Source organism: Microcaecilia unicolor, chromosome 2 (genome assembly GCF_901765095.1).
Source record: "Microcaecilia unicolor chromosome 2, aMicUni1.1, whole genome shotgun sequence".
Lineage (NCBI taxonomy): Eukaryota > Metazoa > Chordata > Amphibia > Gymnophiona > Siphonopidae > Microcaecilia > Microcaecilia unicolor.
Window position 1 is genome coordinate 599,425,733 of NC_044032.1, and position 23,421 is coordinate 599,449,153.

At 41.9% G+C, this 23,421-nt stretch overlaps 1 protein-coding gene across 1 annotated transcript in view; it reads left to right on the plus strand.

Moving 5' to 3' along the window:
- The first annotated feature begins 20,174 nt into the window (after window positions 1-20,174).
- The window catches only part of MARCHF1 (membrane associated ring-CH-type finger 1), a 165,956-nt gene continuing 162,709 nt past the window's right edge, over window positions 20,175-23,421 (plus strand). Inside the window, exon 1 of the mRNA XM_030192224.1 lies at window positions 20,175-20,326. Coding sequence (XP_030048084.1) covers window positions 20,175-20,326 — 152 coding nt within the window. The remainder of the gene's footprint in view (window positions 20,327-23,421) is intronic.

Consider the following 23,421-nt stretch of genomic DNA (forward strand, 5'->3'; position numbering starts at 1 on the left):
CATGTGGTACAGCCACATGAGGGAATCGTACAGCGGAAGAGTTGTGTTATGTCCATTATGTATTTTAGTTTTGTCGTGTTGCAGAGATTAGGCATTTATGTTGGATTGGTAGGGTGTGCCTTTTTAAACAAGTAAGTTTTTAGTGTTCTCCAGAAGTGTAGGTGGTCGAACGTACTTTTCAAGGCTTTTGGTAATGCGTTCCAAGGTTGTGTGCTTATATAGGAAAAACTGGATGCGTAAGTTGACATGTATTTGAGTCCTTTGCAGCTTGGGTAGTGCAGGTTTAGGTACTTTCGTGTTGATTCGGATGTGTTTCTAGTTGGTAGGTCGATCAAGTCTGTCTTGTATCCTGGGGCTTCACCATAGATAATTTTGTGAACCAGAGTGCTGATTTTGAATTCAATTCGTTCTTTGCTTGGGAGCCAGTATAGTTTTTTGCGGAGGGGTTTTGCACTTTCAAATCACGCTTTTCCGAAGATAAGTCTAGCTGCCGTGTTTTGAGCGGTCTGAAGTTTCTTTAAGGTTTGTTTTTTGCATCCCACATAAATTCCATTGCAGTACTCTACATGGCTTAGTACCATTGATTGTATCAGGTTGTGAAATATTTCCCTCGGGAAGAATTGTTTCACGCGTTTGAGTTTCCACATTGAGTGGAACATTTTCTTTGTTGTGGATGTCACTTGGCTCTCTAGTGTTAAGTTGCGGTCTATTGTAACGCCGAGGATTTTCAAGCTGTCTGAGATAGGGAGGGTGTAATCTGGAGTGTTGATAATTGTGGGGTTGTCCACGTTGTGTTGGGATGAGATGACAAGACAGTGTGTTTTTCTTTGTTGAGTTTTAGTTGAAATGCATTGCCCAAGAGTCCATGATATTCAAGCTGATCTTGATTTCGTTGGTGATTCTTTCAGTTTAGATTTGTAAGGAATGCATATTGTTACATCATCTGCATAGATGAAAGGGTTAAGGCCTTGGTCGGATAAGGTCTTGGCAAGAGGGGTCATCATTAGGTTGAAGAGGATTGGTGATAGCAGTGATCCTTGTGGTACTCCGCAGTCTGCTTTCCAGGGTGATGATATGTTTGAGTTTGGTTTTACTTGAAACCTTTGATCCAGCTAAGTATGTTTCCACCAATCCCGAACTTATCTAGTAATCTTATTAATATATTATGGTTTACCATGTTGAATGGACTAGACATGTCGAATTGGAGGAGGAGGATGTTTTTGCCTGTTGCTATTTCCTGCTTGAATTTGGCTAGGAGAGTGAGTAGTACTGTTTCTATGCTGTGGAGGGGGTGAAAACCTTACTGTGATTCGTGTAATATTGAGAATTTGTTTATATAATCTGTAAGTTGTTTGGCTACCATACTTTCCATCAGTTTGACTGACAACGGGATGGATGCTACTGGACGGTAGTTAGTGATTTCATTTGTTTTTTTCATGGTGTCTTTTGGTATTTTGCCATTTTCCTTAGAGAAGAGACCTTGCTGAAGCATGTAATTTAGGTGGGATGTGAGGTCTGCTATGAAGCGGTCAGGAGCGGATTTCATTAAGTAGTTGGGGCAGGTATCTAGTTTACAGTGAGTGTTGGAGAACCTGTAGATCACCTGTGCAACTGTATCGACGGTAAGGAGGGTGAAGTTTAACCAGGATCGGTCAGCCGGGTATTCTCCAGTGGTTGGGACCAGTTCATTAAGGAAGTATTCGATGTCATTGTTGTTCTGAGGTAGTGTGTTGCGTAGGTTTACATAAGTACATAAGTAGTGCCATACTGGGAAAGACCAAAGGTCCATCTAGCCCAGCATCCTGTCACTGACAGTGGCCAATCCAGGTCAAGGGCACCTGGCACGCTCCCCAAACGTAAAAACATTCCAGACAAGTTATACCTAAAAATGCGGAATTTTTCCAAGTCCATTTAATAGTGGTCTATGGACTTGTCCTTTAGGAATCTATCTAACCCCTTTTTAAACTCCGTCAAGCTAACCGCCCGTACCACGTTCTCCGGCAACGAATTCCAGAGTCTAATTACACGTTGGGTGAAGAAAAATTTTCTCCGATTCGTTTTAAATTACCACACTGTAGCTTCAACTCATGCCCTCTAGTCCTAGTATTTTTGGATAGCGTGAACAGTCGCTTCACATCCACCCGATCCATTCCACTCATTATTTTATACACTTCTATCATATCTCCCCTCAGCCGTCTCTTCTCCAAGCTGAAAAGCCCTAGCCTTCTCAGCCTCTCTTCATAGGAAAGTCGTCCCATCCCCACTATCATTTTCGTCGCCCTTCGCTGTACCTTTTCCAATTCTACTATATCTTTTTGAGATACGGAGACCAGTACTGAACACAATACTCCAGGTGCGGTCGCACCATGGAGTGATACAACGGCATTATAACATCCGCACACCTGGACTCCATACCCTTCCTAATAACACCCAACATTCTATTCGCTTTCCTAGCCGCAGCAGCACACTGAGCAGAAGGTTTCAGCGTATCATCGACGACGACACCCAGATCCCTTTCTTGATCCGTAACTCCTAACGCGGAACCTTGCAAGACGTAGCTATAATTCGGGTTCCTCTTACCCACATGCATCACTTTGCACTTGTCAACATTGAACTTCATCTGCCACTTGCACGCCCATTCTCCCAGTCTCGCAAGGTCCTCCTGTAATCGTTCACATTCCTCCTGCGACTTGACGACCCTGAATAATTTTGTGTCATCGGCGAATTTAATTACCTCACTAGTTATTCCCATCTCTAGGTCATTTATAAATACATTAAAAAGCAACGGACCCAGCACAGACCCCTGCGGGACCCCACTAACTACCCTCCTCCACTGAGAATACTGGCCACGCAATCCTACTCTCTGCTTCCTATCTTTCAACCAGTTCTTAATCCATAATAATACCCTACCTCCGATTCCATGGCTCTGCAATTTCTTCAGGAGTCTTTCGTGCGGCACTTTGTCAAACGCCTTCTGAAAATCCAGATATACAATTTTTTCATTGAAATACTTAGCAAGTTTATCTTTAGATGGGATGTTTGTATTCGATGTAGTGACCAAGTTGGTGTCTAGGAGTTTGTTCACAAGTTGGTATAATTTCTTCGTTTCTTTGTAATCTGTCCCTATTTTAGTTTTGTAGTATGATCTTTTGGCCTGTCTTATTGCATGTTTGTATTTTCTTTGTGATTGTTTCTATGTGTTGTGTGAATGCTCATCTTTTGATTTTTTTTCCATGCTCGTTCGAGTTTCCTGGATTGTGTTTTTAGCTTTTTCAGTTCATCGTTGAACCATGGTATCGAGTTAGTGTTACATGATGTTTTTGTTCGTAAGGGTGCTATTTCGTCTAGTATACATTTGCATCTTTTATCCCATTTTATCCACTGTACTTACCCATGTTGACTACTGCAATAGTATTTTTATTGGATGCAAGGCCCAAGTCCTGAAAAAACTCCAAACTGCCCAAAACACAGCAGCCAGACTTATTTTTGGTAAGTCGCGGTTTGGGAGCGCGACACCTCTCCATTTAAAACTTCGTTGGCTTCCTATTATGGAACGAATAAATTTCAAAGTCCACACGATGATTCACAAGATTATCTATGAAGACTCCCCAACCTACATGTACAATCTGATTGACCTTCCTACCAGGACTTGCTCTAGATCTTCTCGAACTTATGTAAACTTACACCTTCCCAACTGTAAAGGAATCAAATACAAAACATATTATGCATCCAATTTCTCCGTTATAGGCAGCAAGCTCTGGAACATCCTACCAAGATCGATTCGTATAGTCAATAACCATCTACCCTTCCGGAAGCTACTTAAAACTCACCTTTTCAAGCAAGCCTACACATATGACTTGACTTAAATTAGAAATCCATCTGCGATACCTGGATCTAACTACTTGGCAGAACTTAAATATGCTTTTCCCTTTTTGAATTCATCCCTCTCTGAACCATTATTATACATTCTTTCTTATTCACAATACTTTATCCAACTTACACCCTCTTCCGTTCCCTACCTCTTCCACCTTCCTCCCTTATCCTTTCTTAGTCCACCTCTTTATATACTATATTTAAATGTTTTATCCATTTTGTGCTATCTTGTAAATTTTGTTTTATTGTAAGCCGCATTGAGCCTGCTAACAAGTAGGAAAGCGCGGGTTATAAATATTATAATACAATACAATTCCAAGAGGTAGTATATGGAGTCAGTTTGTGCTGTCCATTCATTGTTGTACATCAGTTGCCAGAATGTTTTCATGTCTACATGACCTCTGGTTTTGTAGGGTGTGTGTTCTTGGGTTTGGTGTAATCCCTTTTTCCGCCAGTGTAGGGATAGGTTTAGTTTGCAGTGATCAGTCCAGGGTGTTTCTGTCCACTTAATATCTGTTATTATTAAGTTCTGGTCTGTTGAAAGTTTGTGTGAGATGAGATCTAGTGTGTGCCCTTTGACGTGGGTTGCTTGCATTAGTGGCCATTTTACTGCCTGAGACCTTACCACCATCTATTTAGTAGGTGGTAAGGGTTCATGTGCTAACCCCGTGGTAATTGGCAGTGTGCAGCAATATGGTCGTGCTGCTGATTACTGCCTGGATCGCCCCCTGTGGTAGAAAATAGAAAATTATTTTCTACCACTGGAAACTGTAGTGCCATCTTCGGAACTACCACCAGGCTCCCAAGCTACCCAGTGGTAGGGCCAATTTGGCACATGCTACCATTGCAGTAGCCCTACCGTGCCTTTATGAAAGCGCCCCCATGTTTGTACCTCAGGAAATGGAGGGTTAAGTGCCTTGCCCAAGTTAACTAGGATTCACAGTGGGATTTGTACCAGGCTTCCTGGCCTGCTTTTCTAACAACATAATCAAGTTGTACTTGATTATTTATATGTAAACCTTAATTAAAAAATTTAATTTAAAAGACTTGGTGCTCACTGAGCTTTTATAAAATATCGGTCTAGTTTTGATTTCTCTATAAATCTTTAAAACCAAACTTAATAAAGCTGAAGTGGGTTCTTTTGGTAGGTGATGTGTTTTTATCCTATGAAATTGTTCCTATTTCTTGGGCATCCTAGGACTGACATTGTTCCTATTTCTTGGGCATCCTAGGACTGATATTGTTTAGCAATTACTATGTACAATGCATCTTGTACTGGGAATGATGGATTAAGCTATGAAACAAAAAGCACCGTACTGTATTTGCCAGCAGCAGAGAATTAATGTAGGTGGGTACATTATAGATTGATATGATGATTAAACAGTGTAGCACATTTTATAGACATTTTCGAAACACAAAGAGATGCAGAATTGCTTTCCAAAATGACTTCATCTTCAATGTGGCAGAATTTTTATAAAGGTGATTAAGCATTCTCAGTGGTTATAAATTTGCAAGCTATCAGGATAAGATCATTGTATTGCCAAGCATTAAGAGGCAAGTTTTATATAGAGACATCCTGGTTAAGACGTGACAAATTCCACTGGTATTTTAGAACTGGATCTGCCAACATGCAGGACTGGACATGTATGCACAGGTTATGTGTGGTGGGAGGATCCATTTTATAAGCATCAATGTCTAAACTGTCAACAGGGTCAATACGGCAAATGAACATGAATGTTCCAACAAATACATGTGTGTGTTGGTATTTCAGAATATATGCATGTATGCGCAAGAACATACATATGTATGTCAGCCGTTTTAGTAGCATACACATTTGTTTTCCAGCGCTGTCAGAGAGTGCGTGATATCCTTTGCTAATATCACTTTTGGGGAAGGGATGGGGAGGACAAAATAATGCCTCCAGTGGAAGGCTAAACAAAACAAGCAACTTATTCTGAACTAGATCTCTCTGGGAGCAGGTCTACATCACGATGTTCATGTTGGTGGCCACAAATGTGCATTACCCTTCTGAAATGGGGAATGCATGTGTATCTTTTTGCCTCTCCCTAGTCCCCCACCCCCACCCAAAGCAGATCCAGACCACATTCACTTGCCATACGCACATATTTGTATTTTGGTTGTCAATTATTTGTCTTTCTAAAATTCGGATTCAGAAATAAGTTGGGATTACTAAAAGAGTGTCTGGGAAGTCTCTGGGTGGGGAGAAGCCCAGCCCAAGGGGAGTAGTTGTGGAATAAAATGCAGATAGTGCCCATGTAGGGGTGAGTGACAGATTTGAGGAGCTGGGAGGAGAAAAAAAGAGAAGAATTAAAGCGAGAAAGTGTCTTTTGGTTTGCCTCGTGTTTGGGAGCCTAAGTCCTTTGGTTGCCTGAAAGCCCCTGCCAAATGACACGAAGAAGGAGAAGGGAGATCCTGAAGTGTCACCTTAAGTTTGGGCTAAAAATCAAGGTTCAGATGTTGTCCCATGTACAGCAACTGAAAAAAGTAGCCAGAGCTTCGGGCAGATTGCAAACACCGTCCAGTAAGTGGGATTTGTGGTCGGAAGAAGCCTGCCCAAGGCTGGGGTGTTGCCCAGCGAGGTGCACCCGTGGAAGGAGGACAGCCATAAGGGATCTGTGCCTGGTGGTAACGGAGTGTCTCAGGAGGAGGAGAAACCAGCCCTGGGGTTACATCTGGCTGCAGGATAGGCATAAGCGGAGAGACTGTATATATGTGGATAGTCCTTGGAAGAAACTCCCTGTAAATATTCCTGAGAAAAAGTCAGTGGTAAAGGTTTTCACCACAGAATGACAGAAGTCTGACCAGGGGCGTATCTGGAATCCGGCGGTAGGGGGGGGCCAGAGCCAGAGAGGGGGGGCACATTTTTGCCTCCCTCCCCCCCCCCCCCCCGCCGCCGCCGCCGCCTCTGCCTCTCTCCACCCCCTCCCCGCCGTCAACCCTCCCCCGTTGCTTACTTTTGCTGGCGGGGGGCCCCAACCCCCGCCAGCCGAGGTCCGACCCGCAATCTCCATATTTCGTCTTCCTCCGTGGCCATGTGCTTCAAGGAAGTAACGCTGCAGTGCTGATTGGTTGAATCCAGTTCGGCGTCTGACGTCGCAGCGACGTCAGACGCCGAACTGGATTCAACCAATCAGCACTGCAGCGTTACTTCCTTGAAGCACATGGCCACGGAGGAAGACGAAATATGGAGATTGCGGGTCGGACCTCGGCTGGCGGGGGTTGGGGCCCCCCGCCAGCAAAAGTAAGCAGCGGGGGAGGGTTGACGGTGGGGAGGGGGGCCAGGGCGAAATCTGCGGGGGCCCAGGCCCCTGTGGCCCCACGCAGATACGCCCCTGAGTCTGACATTGAATCATAAAGAAGTTTAAATCATTGAGTGTGTTAAGGATCACTGAATCACGAGTTATAATAAAACGTTGGAGTTCATTATTAAGCCACTTGGTGAGTCACTTGGTTCTTGGACTGGAGAGCTGAGTGGACCCTGAATTGGAACAGTGTCTCTCAGACCCCTAGATTGCTATTCCAGACCATTCATTGCCCACCCCAGTTTGATTGTAAAGAGTTTTTTTGGAACATCCCTACTCCACCTCTTGTAATTTGGGTGCTAGGGGATTTAGCTGTGCAGGTTTAAAGAATAGCATGCAGGAAGATCTAATCTGAGGTTTATAGACTGCACTAGTCCCAGCATGAGGTTCAAGGCAGTTAACAAATTAAACCCCCCCTGTTTACTAAGCCTCACTAGCAGCTGCTGCGTAGCAATGCCAACACAGCCCATTCAAAGTCACTCTGTAGGTGTGCTAACTTTTTAGCATGCGCTAATGCTAGAGACACCCATAGGAATGTATGGGTGTCTCTAGCATTAGCGTGTGCTAATTTTTAGCTTGTGCTAAAACATAAGCGTGCCTACAGTGCAGTTTACTAAACAGGTGGGTAAGAAATCTTGGAACAACACGAGGAGCTAAAAAATAAAAAATTGAAAATAAAGTACTTTAAAAATTTATCAAATAAAAATATTTTCAATGTTTTCTGCAGTAACATATAATTTACCTCTGATCGAATATATAGAGGAAGCACATTGCAAATCAAAATGGCTCAAAAGGAAAGCATAGCTTCAAAGTAATCCTTTAATCAAACACTGTTACATGCAGGTAGTTTTAATAAAAATATTATCCCGCAACCGAGAAGAAAGAAAAATATTTGAAAAAGATAAAATAAACAACTCAGAACTACTCCCATACAAAACATGGAAAATCAAACAGACAGCTTTAAAAACAATACATGCACTTAGAGGAAGCCAATGAAGTCTTTTTGCATGGTTAGATATTCTGTCATATTTTTTCAAACAAAAAACCAAACGTACAGATGTGTTCTTATCATCTGTAATTTATGCAAACATTTGGCACTCAGCCCAACATAAAGGGCCCTGTTTACTAAGCCGCACTGTAGGCACGCTAACTTTTTAGCGTTCACTAACAATACAGACACCCATTATATTCCTATGGGTGTCTCTAGTGTTAGCACATGCTAAAAGTTTTGAGCGCCTACAGTGCGGCTTAGTAAACAGGGCTCAAAGAGAGTTACAATAGTCCAAACGAGACAACACCAACATCTGGACCAATAGTGCAAAGTGTGACTCAAAAAAACAGGACCTGAGCAGTCATAATAATTGTCTCATGTGATAAAACATTTGCTTCCATAAATTATTAATTTGAGATAAGTAAGCAAAGAATCTAATATTATCCCCCAAACCCTCGACTCCCTTACCAATTTTTAACTCTTTTCCTTCTGGCAATGATATAATATCAGGAATAATTAGTAAAGAATTAGAGAACCATAGCACTTTGGTTTTAATAGGGTTTAATTTAAACATATTTCCTAGGGCCAAGCACTGGATTTTATTCATACAACCCAAAACCCAATCAAATGTATCTTCCAAAGTAGTACATACTGGTGCCAACGTTAAGATGACATCAGCATAAGAAAACAATCATTCTCCATCATTAAGAGAAAAAGAACCAAGAACACTCATAAAAAGAATAAACAGCATAGGCAACAGTGGAGAACCCTGGGGCACTCCACAATCTGAGCGCCAGCTGTTAAACAAAACACCACTTTTCCAAACATTATACAAGAACTCATTGAACCAATTTAAAACAGGGCCAGTTAAACCAAGTTCACTTAGGGCTCTGTTTACTAAGGTGCGTTAGTGTTTTTAGTGCGCCTACACTTAGCGTGCGCACTAAACATGTAGACACCTATAGGGATATTGTAGGCATGTGCATGGTTAACGCACGTACATGGTTAATGCATGTTAAATATGTTAATGTGCTTACAATGTTGCTTAGTAAACAGGGTCCTTAATCTCATCAGCAATAACCCATGATCCACTGAGTCAAAAGCAGCAGAAATATCATAGTGTAGCAAAAGTATTTGTTTACCCTTACATGAATAACTGCGAACATCTGTTGTCAATGTTAATAAAAGAGTTTCAGTACTATGCTGAGTTTGAATACCAAATTGTGATAAATGTAAACAGGAAAATGAGTCTATATATTGAGATAATTGCTTACTAACAAAAGTCTCATAATTTGGGGGTCCTTTTACTAAGCCACGGTAAAAAGTGGCTTGTGGTAGTGTAGGCCTGTGTTTTGGGCGTGCGCCGGGCCAGTTTTTACCGCATCTGCTAAAAAGGTTTTTTTTTTTTAATGGGACGGGAAAAGGGCATGCGGTAAAACTGAAACCAGCATGCGCCTAACACCACCCACTGATCTAGCAGTAAAGGCTCACACATGACACACGCGGTGATTGGTCGGCACACACCAACTGCCGATTAACACCAGAAACACCGTGAATAAGAAGAAATAAATCATCCAGGCATTATGGGCATGCGGGAAATCTGAAACTACTGCCAGGCAGGCATGCTAGCCTGGTGGTAGTCTCATTTTGGCGCACGCTGCACACGTGCAGCACCTAACGTGCCTTTGTAAAAGAGCCCCTTGGTGAGTAAAGGAACCCCTGCAATAGGCCTAAAACTAGAAGTAAGAGACGAATCTAAATCCTTTGATTTGGGTATAGGTGTAATTGCAATATGACCCATCTCCAAAGGAAATTTCCCCAAGATCAACAGATCATTGAAAAAATTTACTAACCATAATTTTATATCAGATGAAAGTTGAGTTAGCAAATAAGAAGGACAACTATATAATACTTATTGACATCTTCAGAGCCGCGGAGCTGGTGGTTGGGAGGCGGGGATAGTGCCGGGCAGACTTATACGGTCTGTGCCAGAGCCAATGGTGGGAGGCGGGGATAGTGCTGGGCAGACTTGTAAGGTCTGTGCCCTGAAAAAGACAAGTACAAATCAAAGTAAGGTATACACAAAAAAGTGGCACATTTCTTGGGCAGACTGGATGGACCGTGCAGGTCTTTTTCTGCCGTCATCTATTATGTTATAAGCTTGGGCAATAAAGAACTAACATCCTCAATAGTAATAGAACCAGGGCTTTTTTTGAGGGGGTACTTAGGGGTACTGAGTACTGGCACCTTTCTCATTGTCTGCTAAAATTGACCCATGGGACCCAAGTTTTAATGATAGAGCTCAGGCTCTACACACCAATTCTGTCTTGTCATAGATTCTGTGACTGGTTGCAGGGGGCCTGGCTATTATAGGGTGGGTCCCTCAGTGATCTTCCTACTCCTGAAGGTTGGCCTAGCATTTGAGTACCGGCACCTTTTTTGCTAGAAAAAACTCACTGAATAGAACTAAAGCTTTCCAAATTTGCCCCCCCCCCCCCCCCCCAACCACCTTTTTTTGTTGGTGCGGTGATGCTGACACAACCCATTCACTTTGAGTGGGCCATGTCAGCATCGTCAAATGGCGGCCATTAGCACAACTTTGTAAAATGGGGCCATGATTAGCAGACATGCCGAAATGTGGAGCAACATATTTTTCTGTCTGATGTATTATAGATAATTGAGACTGATCTTTAAAGAGATCATCCCGAATTAATTCTATCTTTTTATAGGAAAAATCAGCAAGCTCTTGAGCAGTAGGTTGAGAATTAATAATTGATACAGAATCAACAGGAGGTGCTGTCAAATTCTCAACAGTCTGAAATAGCTTCTTTAAATTTCCAGAACCAACTCCAATAGTTTTAGCATAAAAAACTTTTTTTGCTTCTGCAACATGAAATGTATAAGACTTCAAGGCCTCTCTCCATTTGCGTTTAAGAAAAAATACATTCACAAAATCTAATTACTGCCAATTAACCTGAAATAAATGATTGTTGACATCAGTTTATTGTTAGTTAATGGCTTGTTAGCTAATTAATTTTCATACACATCTTTGATCCATGTACAAATTTGGGTGTCATATATAGAATCCAGGGTTAACAGTGTTAGCGCATGCTAATGTGGAATTTCATAAGTGTAACTCTAGCTACAAATCTCCAATTTGTCGACAAAACAGCGGAAAAATGCAGTACTGTGCTATCACACAAGTGTCCATAGCACCTACAAGTCATTCAAGTATAATTGTCTTCTCTCTGAATTCTCAGTAGCATTATTGTATAAGGAGCTGCTTAGATTTAGGTGCCGCTATTCAAGTTGTGTACACATGTATGTTGATACATAGGCATGTAAATGACTATTTGTTACCTGCATTGGATAAGGCAGTCTATAAATAAGACAAATAAATAAATAATTTTCTGGCTATGTGCTATTCTGTAAGTATATGCTAATAATGAGTGGTACTCGCATGAGAGGTTTGTACATTTATGCACATATATTATAAAATTCTATAATGTATCCAGGTTTTTTTTTTTTTTTTTCAAATAATACAAGAAGACAAAATCTTGATAAGAAATTCAGAACAATTCATAACAATACAACAACCATGTTTTTTTTAATGATCTAGGTGTAAACATTTACATCAACCCTATGTCAGGTGTAAGTGATCGCACCTAAAATAAAAGCAAGTTTTTGACCTATTATACTAGTATTCTCTAAAGAAATGTAGGCACCTACTTTTCCTTATAGAATAGGCTCCAGTTTGATACTATTGAATTTTTTTTTTTAATTGAAAGAAATTTTTTACTGTCTGGATAGTGTTGGTACAGCGTTCCACCCAACTATATGGATAGGTGGTGAAATTCAGCTGCTATCAATATAACTAAGTGGATTCATTTAGGTGAGCAAAAAAGCTGTCCTAAATTAAACTGCTTGACTATATGAATAGCAGCTAAATATTGCTAGTTATTCATATAAATCTATGGTTATAGGGCTCATTTTCAGAAGTGAAAAACATCTCAAAAACAGCATAAAGTGACATTTGGACGTTTTAATGTCCAAATCGCGATTTTCAAAACTTGGATTTGAGACTTTTTTTTCTGCAGTGCATGCAGATGACAAGGGGGTGTGTTAGAGGTTGGATTTGGGCACTCCCAAAACTTGGATGTTTCTCTGCCATAAAGGAACAAAGCAAAAACGTCCAGAGCTAAAAGTTAGACTTTTTGGTCTAGACCTGTTTCAATCATGACCAAGTCACAAAAAGGTGCCCTAAATGACCAGATGACCATTGGAAGGATTAATGCATAAACCCCCTCTCCCTTACTGTACCAGTGGTCATTGACCCCATCCGACCTCCACCTCCAAAGATGTTTAAAAAAGCAGTACATACTAGCCTCTATGACATCTCAGATGTTATGGTCAGTCCTATTAGAAGAGCAAGCAGGTCCTTGGAGCATCCTAGCGGTCAGTGCAGTGCACTGTAGAGAAGGGGACCCAGGTCCATATCCCACTCTAACTGGTACACTTGTTGTGGAAAGTGTGAGCCCTCTAAATCCCACCAAACACCTACTGTGCCCACAGAGAGGTGGGGCTATTGCAGTGGTGTACCATTGGGTATTATAGATTTTTGGTGGATTTTGTAGGTTTTCCTTTCAATATAAGGTGGTAACGGTGAGATATGTACCTGAGAAGTCTACTGCAGTGCCCTCTAGGGTGCCCCCACTGCTCTGCTGAGATGTCTGTGTGGCCAGTCTACTAAGAATGCAGCCCCCTTCCATATATCCCAATGTCTTGCTTTTGTGTGTTTCTCCCATGGATGGGTTTCCCCCCCAAAAAAAATGGTCCTAAAAGATAGACACACTGAGCACAAAAACATCTAGCAAATGGCCATTTTCAAAATAAGTGGTTGGATGTTTTTTGCTACTGGATTTTTGAACATTTTTCTCCAAAAGTCTAAAATAGAATTTAGATGTCATATCAAAAATGCTCCTCCACATCTATATTCAGAGCTGCTGAAAATACATGAATAATTTAAATGCTGTGGCTAGCATTAAAAATATACCCCCTAATTGAGGCAGTATCTTGGTGGTGCTGAATTGTTTCCACTTTACAATGACAAATGAGCCTGACTGTGCCCAAGGGATAGTCAACCCCATTCAAATTTTCTTATAGCCTTCCCCCAGACTCTACCTGTCAAATTATTTCACCCATTTGTGATGTAAACTTTTTTTTTTTTTTTTTTAATTTTTGACATTTGAAATTTGCTATATTGCCCATACTAATTAACAGGACAAGGCAGTGAACAATCTAAAAACTAAGTAGAAAAGGCAATATGACTTCCTAGTCAGAATAGTAACAATATTCGCACAGTAACCTATTCAAGAAAAGGAAATGGGAGAGAGGAGGGGTAAGAGAGTTTAAGGGGCCCATTTACAGAGCGGTGGTAAGCCCAGTGCAGGCTTACAGTTCGCTGTTCCGGGACTACGGAGGTAGTTCTGCCCCAAGTGCATGCCATTTCCGTGGGAAAAGAACACCCCTGTAAATTGCTTACACGGTGATAACCCCTCAGTAATTGGGCATTGCCACAGGCTGCCCAGTTACTACTGGGTTAGCGCGGGAGCTCTTATCACCATCTCATGGCCACATGGTAAGAGTTATCTCACTTCGTAGCCATTTTTTTCAGCTTTTACCAGCTGCAGAAAAAACTGCCCTGGCGTGCAGGAAAAATGGCCCCAACTGCTAGCACAGGACCCATTTCCCCTCAGCTTGGTAAAAAGGACCCTCAAGAGAGGTAACTGGGAAAGGAAAAGGGGGAAAAATGGGAAACAGAGAATGCAGGCTGAGAAACACCCATTAAACCAAATTATAAGCTTGCTGAAAAAGCCAAGTTATTACAATGGTTTTTAAAAATTTTTAAAGAAAGTTCACTATGGATGGCCAGAAGGAGATTGTTCCAGTAAAGAGGGGCCATGAAAAAGAAAGCATAATGTCTTGTTGATTCTAGTTGTGTGACTTTGGGACCTGGAAGGACCAGCTGGTGGTAGAATGAAGAACATGGGCAGGAGAATATGACGTTGTGAGGGCAGCTAAGTAGGAAGGAGAAACCATTCTGAAAGTTTTAGACACAAGAATTAAGATTTGTTTTTTAAAATATGTTATTCCACAGGGAGCCAATGGTGGTGTTTGAGTAGAGAGGAGAAGTTACAGTTTTGATGAAAAGATACATAGACAGGCTTATTTTCAAAGCACTTTGGGAGGCTAAGTTCCATAGGTTTCTATGGAACTTTGGGAGGCTAAGTGCTTTGAAAATATGCCTCAGAGGGGCATAATGGAACATCGCCGGTGAAATAGATCACCGGCGATCTATTTTGGCGGCAGCGCTACAGCTGGCCGGAACCGTATTATCGAAAAAGATAGCCGGGCATCTTTTTTTTAGATAATACGGTTTAGCCCGGCCAAATGCCAGAGTTCGCCGGGGTTGAGATCGCCGATTTTGTTTTTCAGCGATAATGGAAAAAAATGCCGGCCATCTCCAACCCGACGACATCCAAGGCATTTGGTCGTGGGAGGAGTCAGCATTTGTAGTGCACTGGTCCCCCTCACATGCCAGGGCACCAACTAGGCACCCTAGGGGTCAGTGCGGTGGACTTCAGAAAAGGCTCCCACATGCATAGCTCCCTTGCTTGGGGTGCTGAGCCCCTCAACCTCCCCCCCCCCAAAACCCACTACCCACACATGTACAACACTACCCTAGCTCTTAGGGGTGAAGGGGGCAACTACCTGTGGGTACAGTGGGTTTTGGAGGGCACCCATTACCAGCACAAGTGTTACAGGTAGGGGGGTGGGTGGGTATGGGTACGCCCGCCTTAAGTGCACTGCGGTACCCACTAAAAGTGCTCCAGGGACCTGCATACACGCAGGCCTCTAGGGCTTGTTGCTGCTATATAACCTTGGCACAGCAGTTCACACCTGAAGACTAATCTCTTTGAAAAAGTCCTTTATTTGAATAAGCACGTTTACTCACAGTTAACTGCAGATCAGAGGTTGTGCCCCACTGGCAAAGAGTCTCCCTGGTACTGAGATTAGCAGTAGGTCAGAGCTGGCACAATGGTGTACAGTGCCCTCTTTCAGCAACATTCAAGGTAATAACTAAGTTCTCTAATGTGGGTAACACATGAAAGGGATCTAAAACTGGCTTACAAAAATGGCCACTACCTTATGGACTACCGAAAACAAAACAGGGCACAATCTGACCCAGTTAGCAGGGGGAAAAGCACCATGGGAGTAGAGCCCACTACCCTACACCCACCATAATGCATTGCTGATGTGACTCTGCAGTGCACCTAACAGAAAAGGTGTCACACTCACCCAAGAGCCACATCACAACCAGGGAAAGGCTGTCAAAGGATAGAACACATTCTGCTGTCAAGGAGGTGGGTACGGCATTTGAGGCTGGCATAGAGGCTAACAAAAAAGGTTTTTATTTTTATTTTTTTAGTGTGGGAGGGGGTTGGTGACCACTGGGGGAGTACAGGGAGGTCATCCCCGATTCCTTCCGGTGGTCATCTGGTCAGTTGGGGCACCTTTTTGAGGCTTGGTCGTGAAACTAAAAGGACCAAGTAAACCCGGCGAAATACTGCTTAACGCTGCTTTTTTTTCCATTATCAGCGAAAGCCGGCCATCTGCTAGCCTCGCCCATGTCCTGCCTTCGCTAAGCTACCGACACGCCCCCTTGAACTTTCGCCGGCGAAGCGACGGGAAAGCGGCGATGCTGTCAAAAATGCCGCTTTCGATTATACTGATTTCGCCGCTTTTAGGAAATCGCCGGCCATCTCCCGATTTATGTCGGGAAATGGCTGGCGATCACTTTTGAAAATAAGCTGGATATTGACTCATTTCAGTCTGAAAAAATATACCATACCACTATGCACCACACTATATTACTGATTACCTCTGAGATTCTAAATAAAATGTTGTTAGTGGGATCATGGTAATTTTTTTTAGGACATGAGCTAAAAATGTGCTTGTGGGGTCTTTAAAGCTTCTGTATTGCATCTATTTTCACCGTAACTTTAGTCTTCTGCGTTCTGCCCTTTCTTGGCATGCAACTTAAACCAGAGTATAGAACATCTCTTTGAAAAGACTTAAAACACTTGAACCAAAATCATCTTTAATGCAGTAATCAATCAAGGAAAAATAACTTACAGTTCAGATTTGCTGGAAAAGAGTTTTTGCCTTGCAAACTGAGAATAATTAAACAACACACTGAGTAGAGATGCTGTTTTATTCTTTTACACTGGTGAAATGTTGAAAGCATCACAGTAGTTTCAAGAGGGTCATACAGTAAAATACTGCATATGCAGTTTGTTCACAGAGGAGAATGCTGCAGAATAACTCTTACAGACCCAAGGGAAAGAAGGGGGGCAACTAGACCAGCATGCACTGAGAACAATGCAAGCCAATAGAAAGATTCCCATAAGACACAGGGATCTGGGAAATGTGCTCTGGAAGAGCCTATTACAGAGAACTACAATATTACAGGGATTTGTAGTTTTTTGTTTATTTATTTATTTTTAATATTTATAACCCTCCTATTAACTAGGCAGGTACCAGAATACATACACAAGGAACCTTCATTAAAGGTCCAGGCAATGTAATCTGTTACAGACAATGCTTAACATATATTCATAAACATTAAACTGCCTGCTTCCATGCAAATGGGAGCAGAGCATGCCTTATTACTTAAGATTGTGCAAACACTGGTTAAAGGCAATTTGGAATTTCCAGATAAGGCCTGAATTACATACCAAGTGGCCTTTGCAGTAAAACTGGCAGTAGAAAGTGGTACCATGTGCCTTAGTAAAGTTTTTGCATGCACGACAAAATAGGATTTAGCCTGGCCTTGGTACTACTCATTGTGGACAGTAACACAAACAATTTAATAATCCATGTTAGCTGTGATCCAGAATCTTCCATGATATTTGTCTCCTTCACTTGGGGTCAGTTAGCATGTGGGATGTCTTTTCCCCCCTGAAGCCCAGCAGACAAACAATGTTCTTGCCCCAACTGCCCAAACAGTAACCACTCCTGCTAGTCAGTAATCCTCTACCCCAAGCCTGCATCAGTAATAACCCTCCCCTTGCCTCCTCAGCTCCCACTCACCCCTCCAGAGACATGCCTTACTATTCCAGAGGGGCCAGATATTTACAGGCAGAGGACCCTGCTACCTAAGCCTCCTGCCACTAGCAAATGGCAACTTGCTTCTAGGAGCATCATTCGCCAGAAGGGTTTTAACATCCCTCCTTCCCAAAAGATTCAGTCCTCCAAAATGGTAAGACATATATTCCAGAAATGTAGATGGGGTTGAGGGGGGAGTGTTAGCATGGGGCAAATCAGAGTGCATCATGCAGAGAAAATGCAACATCTGGTGTGGAGCCCATGCTAAATACTAGAGGGCTGCTCACTATAGGCCCTGTAAAGCCTCATTTCATGTTATGATCCCTCATTTACCTACAGCTAAATGCTACATTTTCTGCTTACATATTAATTTCTTGGGGTCCATTTATCCCCAAATTCTATAAATGGTACCCAAACTTAGGTGAGTAGTTGGGCATGTAATTATCGATTATAGAATGGGGTCAGTTAAACATGTAACTTCATTTGCTAATTAGTGCTAAATTGGCACTTAATTGGTGATAAGCACCATTAATTGGCCTTAACATGCACTAATTTGCAATAATTTGTAGTTATGCGCATAACTGACTTACGCCCCTGTTCTATAACCCTTGTGCCTAATTTCTATGGTATACAGATGCAAAGGACTTATGAACCTGGAAGGGGCATGGGTGGATCAAGCAATTAGGCACAATGTTATTTATTTGTAGCATTTATTTGTAGCATTTGTATACCACATTTTCCCACCTATTTGCAGGCTCAATGTGGCTTACATTTGCCATAATGGCGATTGCCATTTCCGGATAACTGAGTTACATATGGTATTACGTTAAGGTGCATACATACAAGGTGACATATTAGGAGCATAACATATATGAAGCAGATCAGGTTATAGAAAACTGTCATTTATGTGCCTAACTGCCAGTACTTAGGCGCACGTATTATCATTAAAAAATGTTAAGACCATCAGAATAGGGCAGACTTAAAGCATTCCATATTTCTTATATGCAGTAACTGCCGAATCATCATTGGTCTTAATTTTGTAATTTTTTCATATAATATTTTATCGTTTTTTCATATTGTATTTTCCTTCAATGTGCATGTACTTAACTTAAGCAGTACTATCAACATTCGGACTTGCTGTCGACATGGCCAAGTTTTGATTCCTCCTCAGGGAAGCAGTCTGAGCACTGAGACAACAATCTTCTTCGCCAGCAGCCATGCACGTTGAAGGAAAATACTATATGAAAAAAACCTATAAAATATTATATGAAAAAATTACAAAGTAAGACCAATGATGATTCAGCAGTTACTGCATAGAATGTTTTTAAGTCTGCCATGTTCTGATGGTCTTAAAAGAGTTTTATGATAGTATGTATGAGTAGTTAGTGACTCGCTGAAACAAGTGATTGAGAAAGTTGGTTGGTTTGCTGGGATTTATATGGTAACTGTAACACTACATCACTCTATTTCTTATCCCGATAATGAATTCTCTATACTTGACTACTAATCTACTTGTTCACTTATGAACATTTAATGCAAGACCAAATTGTATTTCCTCATGCCGGAATGGCGATCGCCATTACGGAATATTGTAAGCCACATTGAGCCTGCAAATAGGTGGGAAAATGTGGGATACAAATGCAACAAATAATAATAATAATAATAATAATATTGATCTGATATCCCTGCATTAAAAAATAGTGTCCAGACAATTTGATTTAGTACTTAGACACGAGCATTTACACCAGCCTTTGGCTGGCATAAATGTATGCATCTAAGTTTAAGCACGAAAATGTGGGCTTACACTAGTATTCTATAAAAGCAGTTCTGTACGGCATTGCCGTTATAGAATTCACACTTAGGGGCCCTTTTAGAAAGGTGTGGTAGGTTCTACATGCGTGCCCCCCCCCCCCCCCCCGGCGGTAATTTCATATTTGGCACATGCCCATAACACCAGGACAAATTATTTTTTAATTTCCTACCGCACAAGGCGCTTCCGGCATTAATCGGCAGTTGGCATGTGCTGACCAGTCACCACATGTGTAGCGCATGAGCCCTTACAGCTAGATCAATGGGAGGTGTTAAGGGCTCGGCCGAAAATGCATGCATGCTGGTTTCGATTTTAGCGCATGCCTATTTTCCGGCCCCTTAAAAAAGGCCTTTTTTCCTAGACGTGGTAAAAAAATGGTCCAGCGCGTGCCCAAAAGACCCGCTTGTATTACCGCAGGCCACTTTTGGCCACAGCTTAGTAAAAGGATCCCTTACAGCGCATCATTTTAGTGCCTACATATCATGGCCATTTCTTGACTTCAGCCCTTAAAGTATAAATAAAGAAATTTATCACAGGACATGCTATTTCTTAATATATGTAAAATAGCCTTGACAGGCACTTTCAACTTTGTATTCTTAGACTACAGTTCCTTAAGTTACACATTTGCATTAATCTAGAGTTATATCCCTGGAATACTACTATCAAAATACAATAGACTACTAGAATTAGTCATTTTACTTTTTGTACCTTAACATTTGCAAACATGTACATTCATAACTTGCTTGAAGTAGAAACTAGAAGTGTTTCACATGATTCACCATCAGTCTGATTCTGTGACCAAATAAAACTGAAACCCTGCAGTCTTCCTCAATTAAAATCATTAAAAAATGAAATATTTGTAGGGTTATAAACAGCAGCATTTCCTAACCACTCCAACTTCCTGAAACAGTTTTGCTTTAGCTGTTCAGTAGTCGGCTTTCCTGTTTTTTTTGTAAGCTCACTAGAAAATCATGTCGTTTATCAGCTTTGACCCTGGCTTGTTCTAATCATGCACAGTAGTGAAGTGTCAACAGTCTATTTTCTGAACAAAGATGCCAAATTATCAAACTTGTTTCTACAGGCAAGCAGTCCTACAACAGGAACAGCCCCCAGGAGTCAATCACGAACATCTGTCTGCCCATCTACTCAGGACATTTGTAGGTATGTGCTGAATTTGTAATTCCAGTATTAGCCAGTTGTCATTCCTACTATGATGCTAAAATGATTTAGATGTCTTGCTTTTTCCTAACTCATGTATTATCCAAATCAGATCCTTTGTTTTCCTTTTCTGCTTCTTTCTTTGCACACTTGGTTTTCATGTTTTTCTATTGCATTATTGCTTTCTCTTTTTCCATTTCCCATTCTCTCTTTGCTTGTTGCCTTGTTTAGATCTGCTACCTTGCATGCTGTATCAGAAGATGACTTTGAACAGTCAGCCTGTGTCATGATGCCGACCCCTGTTAGCAGGGAGTCTGATAAAAAGCAAGAGAATCAAAGGTTTAGGCAGAAGAAAAAGACTTCTGAACCTACAGAGAAACAAAGGAAGCGGAAGAACTGTAAATTACTCAAGGATTCCACAGGCTTCAGATGGAATGAGTCAGATTCATCCTCAGATGAGGGCCAGTGGGCCCAGACTAGGAGAAAAGTCAGAGAGAAAGTTAAAGGTTTCAGAAAAGTGAGACAGAAGGGCAGACTGTGCATTGATCAGGATGGGTCTTCAGGTTCCTAAGCCTTTGAATTAGGCCCACTGAGTACAGAAGACAAAGGAGGAGGAGCGAGTCTGCAATGGCCACTGGCTGACTCTGACAATCCAGCTTCTAATCGCAGAAGAAGAAGAAAAATATCAAGGTGCAAGGAAAATTGCCTTTTAGTACCTCATGAGGCAATAAGTTCATCCAGGAGAGAAAGAAATAAAGAGACGTCCTGGAGATTCAAAATGGCCACCGAGAGTTGAAGTGGCCTCGCGAGAGTTCAACTCTCGGTGGCCATTTTGAATCCCCAGCCAGACCGAGGAGGATGATAGACAGGGGAGGCAGCGCTCCAGGCAGGAAAGAGGGGGCTCTTTCCTGCCTCGAAGACATCACTAGACCACCAGGGAACATGGTAAGGAAGGGGAGGGGACGGGAGTAGGGTTACCACGGCGCCGATCGCCCGCCCACACGCACGCGCCTGCCCGCACCCGCGCCCACGTTTGTCCAGAAATCCGGACAAACGTGGGTGCAGGCAAAATCCGCCGGACGCCCCGGACATGCCCTCAAAAAGAGGACATGTCCGGGGAAATCCGGACGAATGGTAACCCTAGTCCTGCAGGCTGCAGCACACATCTACACCAGTGTTCATGTTACTTTAGAGGAGATGGAGTGATCAAGAAAAGCATTAGAGAGGGAGGCCCTGAGGATGAAAGCTCTGGCAGTCACACGGGGTCCAATAGGAGTTGTGCTGCTCCTTTTACGTATGATGGCTGGTCTCATGCTTTAGAAGCGTGCGGGTCAGGTCGTACTGAGAAAGATATAACCCTGCCAAATAGATATGGCTTAGTGCTCTAGTAGCATCCTGTTTGGTGTCTCTGCTCTTACAATTGTTACCAAACAAATATATGCTAGATGAGAAAAAGACCTAATCCTACAACAAAATAGCCTTAAAATATATAGGGAAATAGGCAAATGGTAGCTGTAATACCTTTAAAAAAATAATATGCAAATAAATGCAAAAAATGTTCATAATACTATACATAAAACATAAGGCGGAAAGACATCAGTCATGAAGATATAGGTTAATAGACCTCTCACAGCGCACAAAACCTTTCTCGTATATATTTTTCAATTATTTGTCAATCCATCTCCTCCCTATCAAAACATACTTTATTACAGCATTCTAAGTTATAATTTATCAAATCCTCACAAAAAATAATGATAAACAAAAGCGGTTACTTAGCTTAATACAGAAGCATGCAGCAAGCTTGCCTGTTTCCATATTTTTTTTTTTTTGTTATTTTGTTGTAGGATTAGGTCATAGTTGTGGTGAGTGCATAGGGACATATATGATCAGAGGCGCAAGAAGGTATACAATTTGACCGTTTGAAGTATTCACAAATGAATCAGTTTGCAGTGGTCTTCTCAGTGGTGTATGTGTGCTTATGTATTTGTGTATGTGTTGAGAGGAGGGGGATTGAGTGTCCAGCAAAACTGTTCCTTATGTTAAAAAGCAGGAAGAAGAGATTTAGTATGATTTCCCAGCACTAAAGCAATTACCCAAAGCTCTGCTAATGCATTTTATTTTGCTGACAAGTACCTTACGAGAAAATATTTCTGAAGAAAAGCAGCAGAATTCAAATCACTGCAGTTCAGTGACCGTTGCGTTGTAGCTTTAGTTATCGGAGATCTTCCTTTGGCAGTGATGAAGAGGGAGCACTAGTTAGAGATAATCTAGAAGTCACAAGCGGGGTCTGAAGTCATGAATGCTACAGGGAATGTTCTATGTGTAGATCTACAATGTCACTAGATCTACAGTGTCTTATGGGCCTGAACAATATATTTTGGTAGGGATGGGCTGTCAATTGCGATAAAATGTAATTCGCTGATAATAGTGTACATTCTTTGCAAAGTAAAGAGGGCGCACTCTCTGTAAGAAGAGTGTGTCCTTGTTTGGAAAGAGTGTGCACTCATGGGAACATTTGGGGGTTCTTTTACTAAGATGCGCTGAAAAATGGCCTGCGGTAGTGTAGGCGCATGTTTTGGGCGCGGGCAGATCCATTTTTCAGCGCACCTGCAAAAAATGCCTTTTTTAAATTTTTGCCGAAAATTGACGCACATCCATTTTGGGTCTGAGACCTTACCGCCAGCCATTGACCTAACGGTAAAGTCTCACATGGTAACCAGGCGGTAATGACCTACACACGTCAAATGCCACTTGGCGCATAGCGGATGCACCCCAGAAAAATTCTTTTTCGGACGCACGTATGGGATGTCTGCCAAAAATGAAATTACCAGAAGAGCCACGCAGTAACTCCATTTTGGCGTGCATTGGGTGCACGTAGACGCTTACACGGCTTAGTAAAAGGGCCCCTTGTTTTGGAATGAAAGAAGAACCCTGGGGGGGGGGGGGGGACGACAACACAAGGATTTCTGGCTGCCCATTCCTATATTTTGGTGCTGTGTCTTCTACATTTAGGAGAAACAAAAAAAAACAGCACCACGGGCCTTTAAAAATGGAACACAGTTCTTTAATGAATGAGCCATTTGGATACAGAAAGTGAA